This window comes from Battus philenor, unplaced genomic scaffold (assembly GCF_028537555.1).
Source record: "Battus philenor isolate CCGP_79_NKW_IND1 unplaced genomic scaffold, ilBatPhil1.0.hap1 SCAF_25, whole genome shotgun sequence".
NCBI lineage: Eukaryota > Metazoa > Arthropoda > Insecta > Lepidoptera > Papilionidae > Battus > Battus philenor.
This window is the reverse complement of record NW_027181688.1, coordinates 7,831,234-7,848,223: the sequence shown is the minus strand read 5'-3', so window position 1 is coordinate 7,848,223 and position 16,990 is coordinate 7,831,234. Positions and strand designations below refer to the sequence as shown.

Here is a 16,990-nt window from a genome sequence, read left to right as displayed (position 1 = left end):
CTAGCATTTTTCAAACTTAGGTTTCGTCTAGATAAAACATTTTTCTAACTATATTGTTTTATATAAAATGTATAAAATATTATACATTTTGTATATGTAATTTTATATAAAATACATATATATGCAGAATAAATACCTTAAATTGTCTTTGCTGTTCAAGATATTGTTAAGCCAAATTAAAATACTTATAATATATTCTCCATTAGAAGATTCAAATAAAAAAATCAATGTGTAAAACGGAACGGTTGTGTTTTTTGTACTAGCATCGCAAGCATCATTACGCCGCCATGTTTGATTGTCTTGGCGCTATAAGTGTGAAAAATTTTTGCGACTAATGAAATGGCTGTTTAATTTTAAGCGCTTCGTGTTTAATAATTTAAAAAGTAACTCTGTGTTGTGGATTTTCATTTTAATCAATAATGGATCCATCTAAAATGAAAGTTGTGGATCTTCGATCCGAGCTTGGCGCTCTTGGCTTGGACACGAAGGGTAATAAAGCGACGTTGGTGGAACGCTTAAAGAAGGCCCTTGAAACTAAAACTGGGAAAGGTAATCAGTTACACAGGCTTTGCCCTTATAATTATGTATAAAATGCTATGTATTTATCATTTAAGATGCGCGGCATTTCTTGCACGTGTGCATTATACCGAACCCCGCCATGTTTTATTTCGATTAGGTTATTGTTATAAATTGACGAAACATCCGTTATTAATTATTTTAATCAAACTTGTAACAAAGCCATGGTTTCGAATATTATAATTCTGACTTACTACTATACTTATTGTCATAGGACAGAGTTAACGCCGGAGGAAACAAACATGGTCAGTTATAACGAGCTGATTATGCCTTTTCATTGGTTTAAAATAGTAGTCTACGTATGCCGAAAAAATTATTTGCGTTGTGTCGTCTTAATATAAACTACTAAAAATTAAAAGCCTTTTAGATTCAACTTCATTATTATCGTAACCCCGGAACTGACAATGACAATTTTTTATGTTTTTTATAATTGTTAATGTAATTGTTATTTACGCAATATAGAACTAAAGCAATTTATAATATATCTGTAAATAGGTAATTATTTTCTTTCTGTGATGAAAGTAGGCTGATCTATTTGTTTTAATTAGCATGTTGTTATAAATATAAAGGTTAACTAAAAGTACAATGCAAATATAATACAGAATCTTAAGTAAAAATCTAATTTGAAGTAAAAGAAAAAGTAAGTGTTTCATTGAAAATTTGATGATAAATATCTACAACTGCAAAGAGTCTGTTAATCTATATTTCTTAAAATGCCGGAATACTAAGTTACAATTCAATTAAAATAACCACTGAATAATATAATGAACCAGTGAGAAATTAATTTTGTTAAATAACAAGGTCTACTTTAAGAGTTATTTTTCTAATAAAACATTCAACGTAACAAGCATCCTTTTCAAATATTTAATACCACAAGAATAAATTTGATATTTATGTCAAAATTGCAAATTTTTTGTGTTTTATACTATAATAATAATTTTATAATTCATATGCTATTAAAAAACTTGATAAAAACCTGTTTTCTGTTTAATAGCTTTTTTAGTCAAAGCTTTGGAATGAAACAAATGTTTATCCTATCAAGGTTTTGAAGTATTTTTGAAAAGTCAAGACAGATATAACTTAATATGTGACTACTGCCAGGGTTGAAATGTTGATTCTGTCATAAAACCTTGCCAGAACTTTTCTTGGTATAAATGAATCACTTTTGGGTTAATGATATAATTGAAACAAATCACAGAAACCAGACTGTTTGTTTTAGTTTCTTTAAAGATTGAGGAGTGTTTAGAACTTTCTTATTTAAATTTTCAGGATTCCATTATAAAGATATTCAAATTGAATTTAGTTTTTAACAAATTGGGCTCTTCTGGCTTCTTCTGATGACACAATGGAGTTTGTAACTTTAAAAAAAATATTTGTTTAGTGTTTGCAGACACAACAATTCTCGATACCACTACTGAGGATATCGACGAACCGGCTACTCCTCGCCGGGTGTCCCCAGCAGCCAGGACTACGCGTCGGTCATCATCTTCACGTATAGTCTCTACACCTCTTAAGGTTTGTTATATAATAACATTCAATAATATCATGAGACAAAAGTTCTTTTAAACCACTTCAGTATAAGTGTCACAGCTGGCTGTAATCTGATGCGACACTGAGCCCTTCTTGTTCTTTAAGTGTTTTACATTACAAATGAATATTACTTATAATGTAATTAAGACAGCCTTTATCTCAGTGTTTTACAATGAATTATGTTTTATTTTTAAATGAAAAATTACTAAAATTTAACTTATTGTAATCGGTTCATTTTATTTATATAGCAAGATTTAGAGTATTACAATATTATTTTTTTATTTCACACATCAAACATATCCTGATTTGACACATGACATTCACCTAATGTAATTGTAATAAACTGTAATTGCTGCGATAGATTAAAATTTCTTGGTCGACGACTAAAGTCGACGCCCGGCTGTGGGTAAGATTTCGTGGCCAACGAGCACCTTACTGAAGCTATTAAATGACATTATTAAAGGCTACAGCTGTATAAGTAAAATTTGTTATAACATTTTACATTGTCAATATAACACAAATTTCTTCATAAATAACTCTCCTGTGGTATTTGAAATTATGTAGTTTTTTTTTGTCACATTGTAAACAATCCAAATATAGCTATGTAGTGAACCAACTCAGAATATCAACCCAAAATCGAAATGCTCACTAGCTGCTAAGTCATTCCATGGAGCATTCACCCAAGAGCATTAAGGCCTAATAATATTATAGTCCAGTGGCGTACCTAGAATTTTTGCCGCCCGGGGCGATCTCCAGTTTGCCGCCCTTTCTATTGTATGTCAATCAAATAGTGGTTTTTAATATATATTAATATATCACTTCAAAGTAATCATATAAACTTTTCAAAAGAAATGGCATTTATAAACAGACATCAAAAAATTTTAGTTAGGAAAAATTGCCAAACAAAGTAGTAAAGATCCTTTAACAAATTCAACGAATTTTTATGAATACAATAAAATGAAATTATTATCTTGTTCTTGAATTAGAATCCAAAATTTACACTAAAATGCATTTATATACACCGAGGAATAATGTTCGAAATCATAAAGTTAATCATAATTTATATAAATCAAATATTAAACTTATAATAATCATTTATTATTCAAGCAAGAAAATAAATTTGAAATGAAAAAGTTGCTTTTTACATAAGTAAATATAAAAAATGCCGCCCCAAGGTAAGTGCCGCCCAGTGCGGACCGCACCCACCGCCCCCCCCTAGGTACGCCACTGTTATAGTCCAAGGCTCAAGAGAATGCTTTACTATAAAAAGAGCTCCCAGCACCTTGTTACTGCCAAACTGGTGAAATTTTGAATGTCAATGAGATAAAAAGTAAAAAAAACATTTATTTCAGGTCCTTTATTTACAACATTATTTGGTGATTTTGTACAGAAACATCACAAAAATTCATAAATATATTTATTCAAGTAGGAATTTACATGCGCTTTTGAATCATCAACACAACTTTTACAAATTTTTTGATACCTTGGCCACATACTTTATTGACATTCTATTAAATTTGCATATAAACGAACGAAAAACTTAATAGGGAAATATAATCAGTTTTACTTCGAAAGTACTGTATAAAAACAAATTTGATGATGCATTAAATATATAATAGAAGACACTGTGACAATAAAACACAACATTATAGTACCATAAGCAATGGGCTTTGATATTAGAGCACAATTGAAAAATTGCTTCATATAGAAAATCCAAATTATGACAAACTTTTGAATACATTGCTAAATGTGAATATGTTAAAGAAATATATTGGGATACTGCTGACAGAATTTTAATTTAATAATCCCCTTTACTTTAAATAAAAAGGAATCAATGAGCAATCAAAATTATAAAATTGTGTTGATACATCATTAGATGATGATTATGTAGACTTAAATTTGTTATTGTGTTATTTCTTAAACAACTTGTTGTACACAATGGGAAGAATTTCATAGAGGCTTTCTTGTCTCTTTCATCCCTCTTAGGATTACTGCCATGCCTAGTTATGTTGGTTATTATTAGAACTGGAAATAATAAGGCCCAAGAGAAGCAGTTTTTACAACTATAGAAAGAACAAATTTAATAAAAATTGTGTCAATGCATGCATACACAGCCATTAAATAATGTATCATCATCATGATTCTAGCTGTATCAATTGTAGATGTCCCAAACATCTACTATTGGACAAAGGCCTCCATTAGATTTCCAATAGATCTGGGCATCCAGTGTCTTTTGACACCCTTAACACTGTCGTCTGTCCATCTTGTGAGTGGACATCCTACACTGCACTTGCTAAAATTAGTCTTAAATTTAAAATGAAATATTACTGTTTTTATGAATATGAAGTTTTTTTTACTTTGATAGAGGCTAATTGTATCACCTTATTGTAGCTACTGAAAGAGGATCCACCAGACCCGATTGAAGAAAAAATGACAGAGGAGCCTGAGGAAACTAAAAGCCCTGAACCAATTATTAAGGAGACAACACCAAAGAAGGACACAATTCAGATTTCAGAACCAGAAGAAAATCTGGTCAAAGAGGATATTAAGGATGACCCTTGCATTGATGAAAAGTAAGTCAATTTGCTTGTACATTACAAAAAATACGAAAACTAACAGGACAGCTGTTTTGCACTCATAGCATACAACACTTTGATTAATAATAGAAATTTAACTTATAAAAGTTCTTACACTCAATAATAACTACATGTGCAAAGTTCTCTGAAATGTGCCAGAAGAGCAAATGCCTTAAATACTGCTTGCCATTGGTCACCATCTTGATGAATTTATAGAAATGTTGCCTTGTAAATTCCCACAGTACCTACGAGGTTTTAAAGATTGTTATGAGACCATTATAACATTAGTAATAATTATTATATCTACTATTTTTTTCTTTCAGGCCTAAATCTCCTGAAATGGCTGAGGGTGAAGTGAAGGAGGAAGGTCAGTGTTTCAGTATAAATGTAACATTAAAAAAACATATTCTCATGTTTATTGCTGCTTATTTATGACCCTAATTAGTTGTTTTTATGAAGATTAAGTTATTTTTATAGGAGGTAGCGAAAGTCTAGAAGATTCAAATATATCCCAAGAAGATAGTGTGAAGAAAGATAATTTAACCCCTGAAGAAAAAGACATAGAGAAAATGGAACAGGATGGTGAGCAAGATGAAGAGGTGAAAGAAGAAAAAATTGAAAAGGATAATGATGACAAAGATGATAAAGAAAAGGGGAAAAGGAGAGATTCAGATCAGGTTGGTGTTTATATAACAAATTGACTGTAATGCTATAGGGTTCACCTTCTGAGGCTTATCCATAACAACGTAAATCTGGTATATTTGGTCTCTTAAATTGATAATAAATACATTTTGGAAACCAATATGTCTTATGCTTTCACTACAGTCATCACCTTGCTAGTCTTCAAATCTCATGACTATGCAGCCTCGCATGCCATGTTTATATGCAAAATGAAATTTAAAATCACATCATTCAAAATTCATTCCAATTAGCAGCTATTTTCTTATATTTCAACATAATATGTTATCTGTAATATTATAGTTTGTTCTCAAATACTGGTAATCAGTTACCAGTAACGTCACCTATTCATTTTTTAGTCATCCACAATTAGATCTTCAACATTGTCGTGCAAGATGCTCTTGTATCAAATCTTCTGTCGACATTAAACTTTTAAACATGTGTTACTGTAAGTTATTGAAAGAGAGCATCAACAGGTAGTTTGGTTGACATTTTTCAACCAAAAATATTATGACTCTTAACTTATTCTTTACCAACTGCTATAGGTTCTAAATCACTCTTTATGAAAGGATTCATGACATTAACTCCATAAACAATATAAAGTTTGTTCCAAACAAGCACATAAGATTTTGAAGTCACCAATTTTTTAGCAGCAGAAACCCCAATGTGAATAGAAAGTTCTTACGAAAATTGTAATATATGTTGAAATTAAAATTATTTTTCTCAATTATCCAGTTTGATTCGGTTGATTCTTATCGCAAATTACCGACAAAAATTGTCTTTAATTTCCTGAGCAATGATTATAAAATCTTTTCCAGGATTTATAAGTATAAACTATTTTAGATCAACATGTAAGAGTAAATGTGAATATGTATAAAAATTATTGCTTGTGTAAACTTTAATTGACATTTACAGAAAAGGGACAAAGAAAGGGAACTAACAGAAGAAGAAGAATGGGAGCTTTTGAACGAGAGGCTTAAGATACGTGAGCAAGAGAGAATAGAGAGAGAGAAGAAACAAGCAGAAGAAGATGCGAAAAAGTTTGAAGAAATGAGCAAGGTTTGTTTACTTGTTATTCAGTGTGCAGATTGTTTTCTGTTTTGGATTATTTGAAAAAAAAAAATGGTTCTATTATAATGATAAAAAATAAATCTTAAAAAAGGTTTTATCTTATTACTAATAATATAACATGTATTGACATACCCTATAGTTTTGGATTGTAATTTCTTCTATATATAACACAACATCGTTTTCTTTAATACAAGGATCTAGAGAAAGAATGATATATGTATGTGATTGTCACCACCACACATAATATTTTTATTGCAAATAGTAATGTTGAAACTTAATCTGAAATCAATCTTGGTTTATAGGCACTGTGGCTAAGAAATTAGTCATGTACCCTATTTTGGGCTTGTTTTAATATAATCGCCTCTGTCAGCTTAAGTTTCTTATGTATCGAGATGTTTATATGTCTCGCCATTCAAAGGATATGAAGGGTTCTTCTCAGGTACATGAGTTATCAAAACCTTTGTCATATATGAGGTTATATAGGCTTTCATGTCATGGTTGTAAAGGAAAATGGCGCTCAAGACCTTCTTCGCTTTGTTTTTGTGTGATGTTTTCTTTAAAAAAATAAATTTTTGTTTTATATTACACTGTTTTGAGCAAGCTACAGACCTAGAAGTGTCCTTGTTTGGTCATAATTAACTTAAAAATAATGCTCTGCTTACTTAGGACCCTATAAAGCTACAACGTTTGCAACGTAAGCAAGAGAAGAAAGCACGCTGGAGCAATTTTTACAAGACCGTAGCTGTTACCAATGAAGTGCTTACGCCACCTGTTGAGGTGAGATAATAATTGCATTACTTAATAGATCTAGTTGTTGTAAACAAATGAACAAAACAACAAGTACAGTAGTAAATGATCATTTCATGATAAATACACTGTATTCGTCAGACAGAGAATACATATTGCACCCTTTCAACTGCATTTATACAAACAAGTGAAAAGGATAGATGATTCTTGATGCGCCAACAATTGTAATGACGTTTTAAAATGTGTTCACATGTAACAATATATTTAACATGCACAATCAACATATTACATTTTTTGTTTTATATATACATATCTTGTAAAACTAAAAATTAATACCATGGTCAGGCTAATGAGGAAGAAATTAACAGTCAATCAGATAATAATACTTAGTTATATTACAAGATATGTTATAATATATAAAGAAAAATTTATAGTATAGATCCATTATTTTAGCATCATCACTTTATACTTAAAACAATGAAGATATTTAACATTAGGCTTCTTTTGGCTTTGTAAGATTGTGCTAAGATACTGCACAAATCACTTTTTGGGCAGTCATGGATTGATTTGGATTTTGGAATGATGAAACAATACCGATTGTATTTTCTTCCCTCACCATTCTATAGACTGACAATGAATGGCATAGGACGTGCTTGGTTGTCTAGTCTTCATTATTTGAATGATTTAGAGTTGTGTTCTTTGAATATTTGTACCAAAGAATATATTCAGTCTTCTTGGTTGACGAAAAATGTCGCAATAACTGTCGAGTTTTTGATGTACTTGCCATCGTTGTTCGAGAAACACACCAGGTCACTGATAAAAAAAGAATCAATGTAAGAATGTCCTGAATCTACAGTTTACATGGAAAATAGTTCCAAAAACCTATGTAATATAAATATTGATTGATACTGTTTACATATTGAAAATAGTATCAATCAACATAAGAACAAGAATCTATCCACATCATATAAAAGGCATATATCAACTAATGTTATACCACATGTAAACGCATCCTTATCTCATTAACACTAACCAATTAGTTATGCATTTACAGTATAAAGAAATATTATTTATTATCTGTGAACAGACAGATTTTAATTTACCTATGAGTATAAAGGAGGCATTGATGATCGATATTGTCGTAGTGCTGTGCCTCAAAATGGCTAGTATCAGTGTAAAAAGAAAGGAAGCATTCAATTCTTTTTCTTAAAAAATAATGTAATTAAGCATAAATTCCGTATAATTATAAAAGCTTCATTTGTTTTCATTGTGAGGTAGTTGAACATTTAAGGATATTTGACACTATTGAAGATTAAGTCTAATTTTGCTAATTATTCTTATATTCTGCCTACCCACAATACCCACTGCTACCGTAACCACTGTGCTGCGTTTCATGTTTAAGCGCGGCTACATAAGGGGAGTATCGGTTGCTTCATTCAGTACGTCAATGGTTGCTTTAACATTTTTCAGGTTTTTTTTCTCAGCCTCCACTTCGCCACGATTATCTAAAAGGCAGTATAGCGGTTTATGTACCACTATTGCTGCATTAGCAGCCCTGTAAAAATACATAGAAAAATGTATTTATATGTAATAGACCTATTAATACTTAAATCCTTAATGGATGTGAGTGTACACATACAATAAAGTTCGACCGGATGCACAGTCCTTTCTTATTATTTCTTAAACATATTATTAAATAAATATTATACCATTCAAAAGTTTTTACTTAATCAAAATGTGTGGAACTTTGTTTGTTGACACATTTACATGGTTGATATAATAACGTACACATCAAAAATTGTAAAATTTCATTTTAAAATAGCAATTATTGAATTTCCGGCCCGCTTTTTTCAGCAGATCTGCATTCCATGTCAACCAATGTCAGCTTACTACTTAGTGTTAATGATTTAAAAGTATAATTTATATAGCTACTTGAATACAATTATTTTGAATTAGAAATGTATTGGTTATAGGAGGAGAATAAATTAAACAAGAAAGTTGAGACTGTAACGAAGATCCCTGAACCTGAGATCAGCGAGGACAAAATCACACTTTCTTGGTGTAAGTATTTTTATCTAACATGAAATATCACTTCAAAAATAATATGACAATAAAACGCATTAAATTTGTTTTACGCAGCCTGGCTCCTATTAAATCTATATATCTACTCTTATTAAAAGCTGCTAACATATAACAAATGAAATCACGAAATCATCATTAAAAAAATAATTCAGTGTGAGATTATAAATTATTTCTTTTTTTTATTTATTTAACTATTTTTTTCTTACTTTAGTACAGCCCTGTAAGGTCTAAGATGATATTACTGGTATTAAAAGTAATATGTGTTCCAAGCAGGTACATAATTATTTCGTATTTACCTTTGTACATTTTGTGGTGTATGAAGTCGCAAACGAAATCACATTCTATTCATAGTTTTTTTTAACTATGTACATACATAAACATGGTAATTTTTAATGTCCTTGACGCAAATGAATAAAAGCTAATTCAATCCAGACATTTTATTGTTAATTTGTATTATTATTAATAAATATGGATAAAACAATTTCTTTTTGCTATGATGAATTATAGTCAGTATGGTTGCAGAAGTGATCAAAATGATCACTAAGAAATGTAGTAATGATTTGAGTATATATTTACAGATGACAGTGATCTCAATCAATACATTGAGATGCCGGACTTCAATTCTGTCGTCCCCATGACAGAAGGTGCGTTAGCCCACGCGTGGGCAGGCGTCAGAGCTTCGCATGGTGTGAACGATGGACGGGTGTGCTTTGAGGTAAATTATTACCACCAAATAATAGTTTGGTTAATGAGCCAATTCTTAGTATATAAAGCTATTGGTTGAAGGTATAAAAGTTATAAAGGGGTGAATGTGTAGTTCATTTGTTGCCAGAAAAATTAATGGTTTCAGAAATAATAAATATAATGATACTATAGTAATAAAAATAAATTTCTACATATTAAAATTAATTCTTGTTTGCTATCTGGGCCTGCAGACTCTGTATTGCCATAAGTTATTGGCCTGCCACATTCTAATAAAGAAAAGATAAATTAAAGTAAAATATTAAGGGGACGGGAAAGTAAGGTCGTTTCTGTCGACATATTTTACATAAAAACCAATTGATTTTTACCGCTCGGTCATTGAAAATTTGTATACTATATAAAAAACAACGTAGGTGAATATATTGTTGATTAAAAATAAAAATTTGAAATGGAGAAAGTATATAATAACCGAAATATTAACAGGTACGTGTTGGTGCAGTTGTGACTACAACAGAGATAACCGACAAAGAATCCATCAGTAATGGATTAAGAGTTGGCTGGTCTACCGATGATTCCAATTTACATCTTGGTAAGTTGTTTAAATAGAATATCTATTTGTAAATTTATATTGTAACAGAAAAATAATATTGTAATTTGTGCTAAGGCGATGGTGAACTGAGTTGGGGCTATGAGAGCACGGGCCGAGCAGTCAACAATGGCGAGTTCAAGGAATATGGCAAACAGTATTCTGAAAAAGATGTCATTGGAGCTTATATTGTGAGTTTATGTCTTTAACCAAACACATAGTATACTACAAATAGAAATAAATTCTAGTAAATATATTATACACTTTGAGATATGTAATGTGTTGATAAGGTGTTGTTAATTTTTGGACTTAATTCTTACTAATTAAAATATATTCAAAATGATATGAAAATACTTACAATATTTAAGCTAAATAGATTAAAACTAGTTAACTATATTGTCTGTCAACTGTTTTTAAATATATTTATTAAATTGACAGAAGTTTTTTTACAACTTTCATTATTATTCCCATTCAAATAATAGTTTTTATAAAGCAAGAGATAAACACTATTATCAGTTTAAAATCTAAAGAATATGTAACAAAGATATTTGCGTTTCTATAATTAAAAAAAGAAAGTTTGATATCTCATTGTTTACACCAGCAATTTATTTGCTCTCTTTATTTCATAATATTCAAAATTAACTATCTAAACTTGATGTTTAATCCTATATTATCTATTTTGGTCTGTGCAGTATTCGCCGTGACATGTTCACGTCCCACATTAAATTTGAATTATTAAAATTAATTATACCAGTAAAATGTCTATTGGTCATCAATGGGATACTGGATATACTGCGTCGCTTCATACAGATCACCAAATAGACCACCTACACACTAGATCACACAATAGAGTTTATTCAAAGAATTATCTTAGGACATTTTACAGTAATTATATAAATGTAGATAATAAAAACTTATGTCTTTGTATTACAGGACCTGCAATCAAATCCTTGCAAGATTTCTTATACTTTAAACGGCGAAGAGTTGGGTGTGGCTTATGAATTTGACAAGGAGATTCTGGGTAATAAGGCTATCTTCCCGCACGTACTAACCAAGAACACATGCTATAAAGTCAACTTGGGCTATGAAAGGTTAGTCTTGGTTTTATTATGATAGCCTAATTAAGACTCATTTTAATTTTAAGTTAACTTTAAAGTACAAGTTCACATAGAGGACTGATGTGTTATTCATATAAACAATATAATTTCTCTGTCTATTTAATTCATACCTTTCCTGCAATGGGGGACTTAATTTTAAGCTTTCTGTACCAGTCAACCATTGTAGTGTCTCAGCATTATGCATCTGCCTACTGGCAGATGCATAATAAATCTTATAAAAAAATATTCATAACCTATAAAATATTATGTACTATACCATACATAGTAAATGCTATATTTATTATATAATTATTAATCTTAAATTAATATAACATTAAAATTAATAAGTATAATTACATGTTAATTTAATTTCATTTCCTTTTTATGGTTTTGTTCAGCACTAGTTTTGATTCTAACATAGTGCTAATGACTATCACAAATGGTTAAATGGTTCCAATTATCTGTTTGCCAATAATCACTAAATTAATTAAGAGGATATAACATATTCATATATTACACATATACTACGTAATTTAAAATTAAGGTGAAATTACTAATCAATTTTTGCGACCATAGCTCTCGATCTTCTTTTTAAAAATATAATGGTTTGATGATTAATTCGAGCATGGAGTCCTATTCAAAAAGTCAAGACATCAAATTAATTTAACGGGAATTTTTTACAATTTGGATCTATTTCCTGTTAAAAGCTTATTTGTACCTTGTCAGAAATATTTTATGGCAAGAATGATTTGCAGGTATATTAAGATTATGTATTTACTCCCATATATACTGTTATATATGTGATCGCAAGCATAATAACAATTATTTTTACTGTAATTTATAGCTTTATACATTGTAATTAAGTAAATTGTTATAAAAACAACAATTTCTGAAAGTACAATATTTATAAATAAAGTATAATTTTGTTATAGATACAACATGCTTACACGTACGAAGATAGTTCGCAAACGCATTGAAGTACCCATAGAGCAAATCATAGAAGAGAAGAAGACTCGTGAAGCCGAGATTCAACGGCAGAAGGAGGAGGCCATGCGGCGCAACCGCGAGCGCAAGGAGAAGGAACGAAAGGAGAGGGAAGAGCGTCAAAAGAAGAAGAGAGAGGTATGTCATAAACAAAGTCTATGATACATCTGTTCATTCTTACATTGCAAAACCTTTGAGACAATCTTATTAAATCAATATTCATAAAAGGTTCCTTTTCTTTTCACTGTATATATTCTGTACGGAAAATATTTCTGCCAAACTGATTACATGTAAATAAATCAGAATACAGTTTTGTGTGATTTACGTGATTTCTTGGACGACATAGCCATTTTTTTTTTCATATTTCTAATTTATTTTTGACATAATCTTATAGTAGTTATTATTTACTAAATATAAAGTAGCATAATACAGTTATACAAAAACATTTACGTCACTTGTAGGAATGTACTTGGTTAAGTTTGTGGTGTTATTTTGTTAGATGTACCATCTTGTGTAGTTAGAGAGGAATAAATGTGGTTCTCCATAGAATTTGGAATTTGAAAAGTATGCATAGCAACAACATTGTCTATAGTGTTAAGATAGCATTTCAATATCATTAGGACATATTAATTTGCGATTGAATGTATGTGATGAACAGGAAAGAGATAAAATAGCTAGAGAAAAGAAGGAAAAAGAAGCGCAGGAAAGAAAAGAAAAGGGTGAAGAAGAACCTGAAGAAGCAGAAAGTGAGGCAAAACCAGAAATTGAAAAGGAAAAGCAGGCTATGGATGTAGACACATCTGCTGAACAACCCAAGGTGAAATTTAAATATTTATAATCGAGAAGTTCTATAGTGTTTGTCTAGATAAATTCTTGGCTATATTAAACACATTGTAGTAGCTGCAGTAAACTGTTTGTACGACGTCACTAAGGGCGGAACTTCCCAGATATTAAGAACAATGGAAAAGTTTTTGGTTAGCAACATTATTTTAACCCTTATCGGACGCCACGTTTCGTATGCTTAATTCTCACCAGGTTGTAGTTATTTTTAATAAATATGAAAAAAAGATGTTTTTTAATTATTCATTTCAATTTAACAATTTTTTTAAGAAAATATTTATTTTCTGAAGAAGTAATACATTTATTTATATGTCTAAAGTATAGTATTTTTGAAACAATCTCCAAGATGAAGAAATGGTTTTCTTTTGCACGTTTCACAATAGTATAGTGTTGTTTTCCTTCCTCCAGGCTACTTACGATTAGAACATACTAAGCAGTCATTATGTTTTCCTGTACCACCAGGCTGCAAGATTTGTAGTTTTCCATCCAATCTCCACTCATTATCTGAGGTGAAGATACTATTAAAATTAATAAATTTTATTTTTAATCAAAAAAAAATTCGAACCCAAAAAATTATTGAAATGCTGCATAATTAATTGCTTTGTTAGTAATGATAAACCAAAAAGACAGTCGTATGCGCATTCAATAAGCAGCAAGTTTCAACATGATCCAACTTGTCACCTCACATGTGCCATATGACCACTGTAGAGAACTACCGTCGTCACGTCATGACTTGCGACTGATAAGGGTTAAAAAATCTTTTTGCTAATCTTACATTGATGTCATAGAACAAAGTAGAATACATTTTTAATTAATACAAAAAAAAAAATCAAACCTGTACCTTCCAAGTTACGCAATTTACTTGAATTGACAATATCCGCGTAAGTAATTTAACCGTCGCGAAGCGGTAGCATGCAATGTGTTAATAAATAAATTGATTGGAGTTTGCTATATTTGTTTAATAATTAAATTATTTATATATAAATGTAATATTTCTTTGTAACAGACTTAATATTTTAAAAATAAACTTAATAGACAGTTACCTTGATATGGTAAATATACCTTAAAAATACTAAAAATCAAAAGTATGGTTTTATAGGAGAATGGTGAGAATGAAGTTAAAGCTGAAGCAATGGAAACAGATCAGCCACTTGAACCAAAAGAAGAAGATAAAGAAAAAGAAAAGGATGCTGTAGAAAAGGAAGGTGATAAAGAGACACCAACAGTGAAAGAGGAGGCAGCTGGTATGTTGTTGGAATCACAAAAATATTTTAAATTCTACTATTTGCAAATTTATAATACTAAGCATAGATTTATAATCATACTCATCATTATTATCATCATGTCAGTCGATAGACGCCCACTGCAATAAATAGGCGTCCCAAAAATTTACCATGGTGATAAGTCTTGCACTGCCTATATTCAGTGACTTTTCATGACCTTAGCAATGTCCACCGTCTACCTATGGGCTCATCAACAGCCGTCAGGTTGCATTCAGTGTTACTACAGACAAGCAATTATTTAATCAAATTTTAACAGTTTGAATTTAATAGCAATTATTAATTCATGTTATTAAATTAAAATTTATGTGGAATTAGATATAAATTATATATAATAATTTCATTAGAAAGTTTGCCCAAATGATATAATTTTGTCAAAATGTTTTATTGTTATTAAGTCACACTTTTCGAGTCTCAATCAAAGCGCCAGAGACCTTTTATATAAAGTTTTAAATTAAATCATTACATGTGGTAAAACTAAATTTCCTACACCTAAGTGCCGCTTCTTCCTAACACATGTTATAGACTCTTAATAATATTGCTTTTATATTATTCAAGCAATCTTTTTAATAAATAACAAAGTATGTAACATGTTTTTATTTGCAGAAGCGGAAGCAACTGAAGAAGATGTCTATAAGAATTTGCTAGACAAGAGAGTGAAGACTGTCATTAGGTAAGTATTTGTTTATTTATGTCACCAAAAATGTTTATACCTCTTGTACATGGTATCTGACAGAGCCCATGGTATGGTAGTGCAGCTCAACTTTGTGCTTTCTGTTCAGGTCTGTAGTGGAGGAGGAACTGGATGGTGCAGAGGCCTGCCTTTTGCCCGGCTACATACTGATCGCTCTTGGCAGTTTAATCCCCGGGCCAAGACCTCCAGCATCCCTCGCCGACTGCGAGGTGAGCCTTGTTTTAAAATTCAATTTAAAATTCCTCCCCTCTGTGTCTACTACAGATCACGACCTATGTAGAAATTTTGTCACGCACTATGTTAGGCTATCTGTGCCGACCTTCAACAGTGTGGATTGGCTATTGAGGTATCGAGGGTGATTTGAGTCTGCTTAGACCAGGGCATGAGGCTGCGGCCTTGTTATCAAGAGCTTTTATAAGTTGTCACTTCTTTTTTTCATTTGATATACAATAAAAAAGTATAAAATTTTGGTAGTTATCTACTATCAAAAAACCAATTGGGTTGTATATTTCTGGAATTCAAAGGTTGATAAAATTAGGAAAATAACTTAAGTTAAACAATGAGTGTAGATAGAAGTCAAGGGCATATGCATTTAAGAACAGTCATTAGTTAGAGTTGTTACAAAGTAACACAATATTTGTTGGTGATGTTAAACTGCCTTGCAATGCTTTGGGTAGTCAATTGACCAGTGGCGGTTATAAATAGGAGCTATCCAATTATGTCTGTCTTCGTACCTGGCGTCACTACATCCATTACATTTTTTTACAAACAACTTCATAAATATTTAATTTCAGAAATATTATAACATTATATTGATGAAAATGAAATCCTGTAACCAATGACATAAGACTCGATGATTTGTCTACATAGCTTGGTCGCCACTTTTAAACTTCTTCCCAGTCAACATAATTAATTAAAAATAATAATTTATTAAAAGGTCATAAAATTAGTTGTACAATGATTCAGATTTAGTTTGTGATCTTGGTCACAAAATTTATTTTGGTAAGAATAAATATATTGATGTTTAAGTGATAATTAAGCTTGGAAATCCCCAGATCCTCGTGTCAGGAAAATTCCTCAGAACAGGACATGTTTGGAACCATCATAGCTTTAAGTTGTAACACTTGGTTGTATCTGGTTAAAAGATAAGTTTTAATCTAAGGTTCTTTCCTACCTTCCAAAGCAAAGGGCATCATAAAATGTGTTTTATTCCAATAAAGTAATATTAAAAAAAAACATTAAACAAAACTTTTATAAATAATAAAAGCTATAGGCAGGGAAATTGTTGACATTAATATTTAAAGAATTTAAATTTGTACTAAGATTGATATAAATTATGGGAGCAATGAGGGAAATCTACAGACGAACAATTAGTAATATCAAAGGTCAGTGGATTGGCAGGTTGAAGTGGCAGGCAGTATGGTCTTCTGTCTTCCTCCCCCCCCCCCTACCTCGCTGAACTTGCGAAAGGGATGGTACAGCGGTTGCGATGGCTGTCTAATGAGATGTGTCTAAGAGTGGATTTTGTTATTTAGACGCCTATGTAT

General features: G+C 30.8%; 1 protein-coding gene across 3 annotated transcripts in view; it reads left to right on the top strand.

Moving 5' to 3' along the window:
• The first annotated feature begins 270 nt into the window (after positions 1–270).
• LOC137924982 (heterogeneous nuclear ribonucleoprotein U-like protein 1) overlaps positions 271–16,990 on the top strand; it is a 30,038-nt gene continuing 13,318 nt past the window's right edge. For 2 of the 3 annotated variants that reach the window (XM_068768410.1, XM_068768409.1), the window contains exons 1-17: positions 271–549; positions 1,958–2,091; positions 4,498–4,679; positions 5,006–5,049; positions 5,160–5,359; positions 6,276–6,419; positions 7,098–7,208; positions 9,152–9,239; positions 9,839–9,975; positions 10,446–10,551; positions 10,627–10,739; positions 11,482–11,639; positions 12,578–12,767; positions 13,288–13,446; positions 14,569–14,713; positions 15,356–15,422; positions 15,532–15,652. In XM_068768410.1, the coding sequence (XP_068624511.1) occupies positions 420–549; positions 1,958–2,091; positions 4,498–4,679; positions 5,006–5,049; positions 5,160–5,359; positions 6,276–6,419; positions 7,098–7,208; positions 9,152–9,239; positions 9,839–9,975; positions 10,446–10,551; positions 10,627–10,739; positions 11,482–11,639; positions 12,578–12,767; positions 13,288–13,446; positions 14,569–14,713; positions 15,356–15,422; positions 15,532–15,652 (2,229 nt within the window). In that variant the 5' untranslated portion in view covers positions 271–419. The remainder of the gene's footprint in view (positions 550–1,957; positions 2,092–4,497; positions 4,680–5,005; positions 5,050–5,159; positions 5,360–6,275; positions 6,420–7,097; positions 7,209–9,151; positions 9,240–9,838; positions 9,976–10,445; positions 10,552–10,626; positions 10,740–11,481; positions 11,640–12,577; positions 12,768–13,287; positions 13,447–14,568; positions 14,714–15,355; positions 15,423–15,531; positions 15,653–16,990) is intronic. The other variant, XM_068768411.1, reaches the window with a different exon arrangement.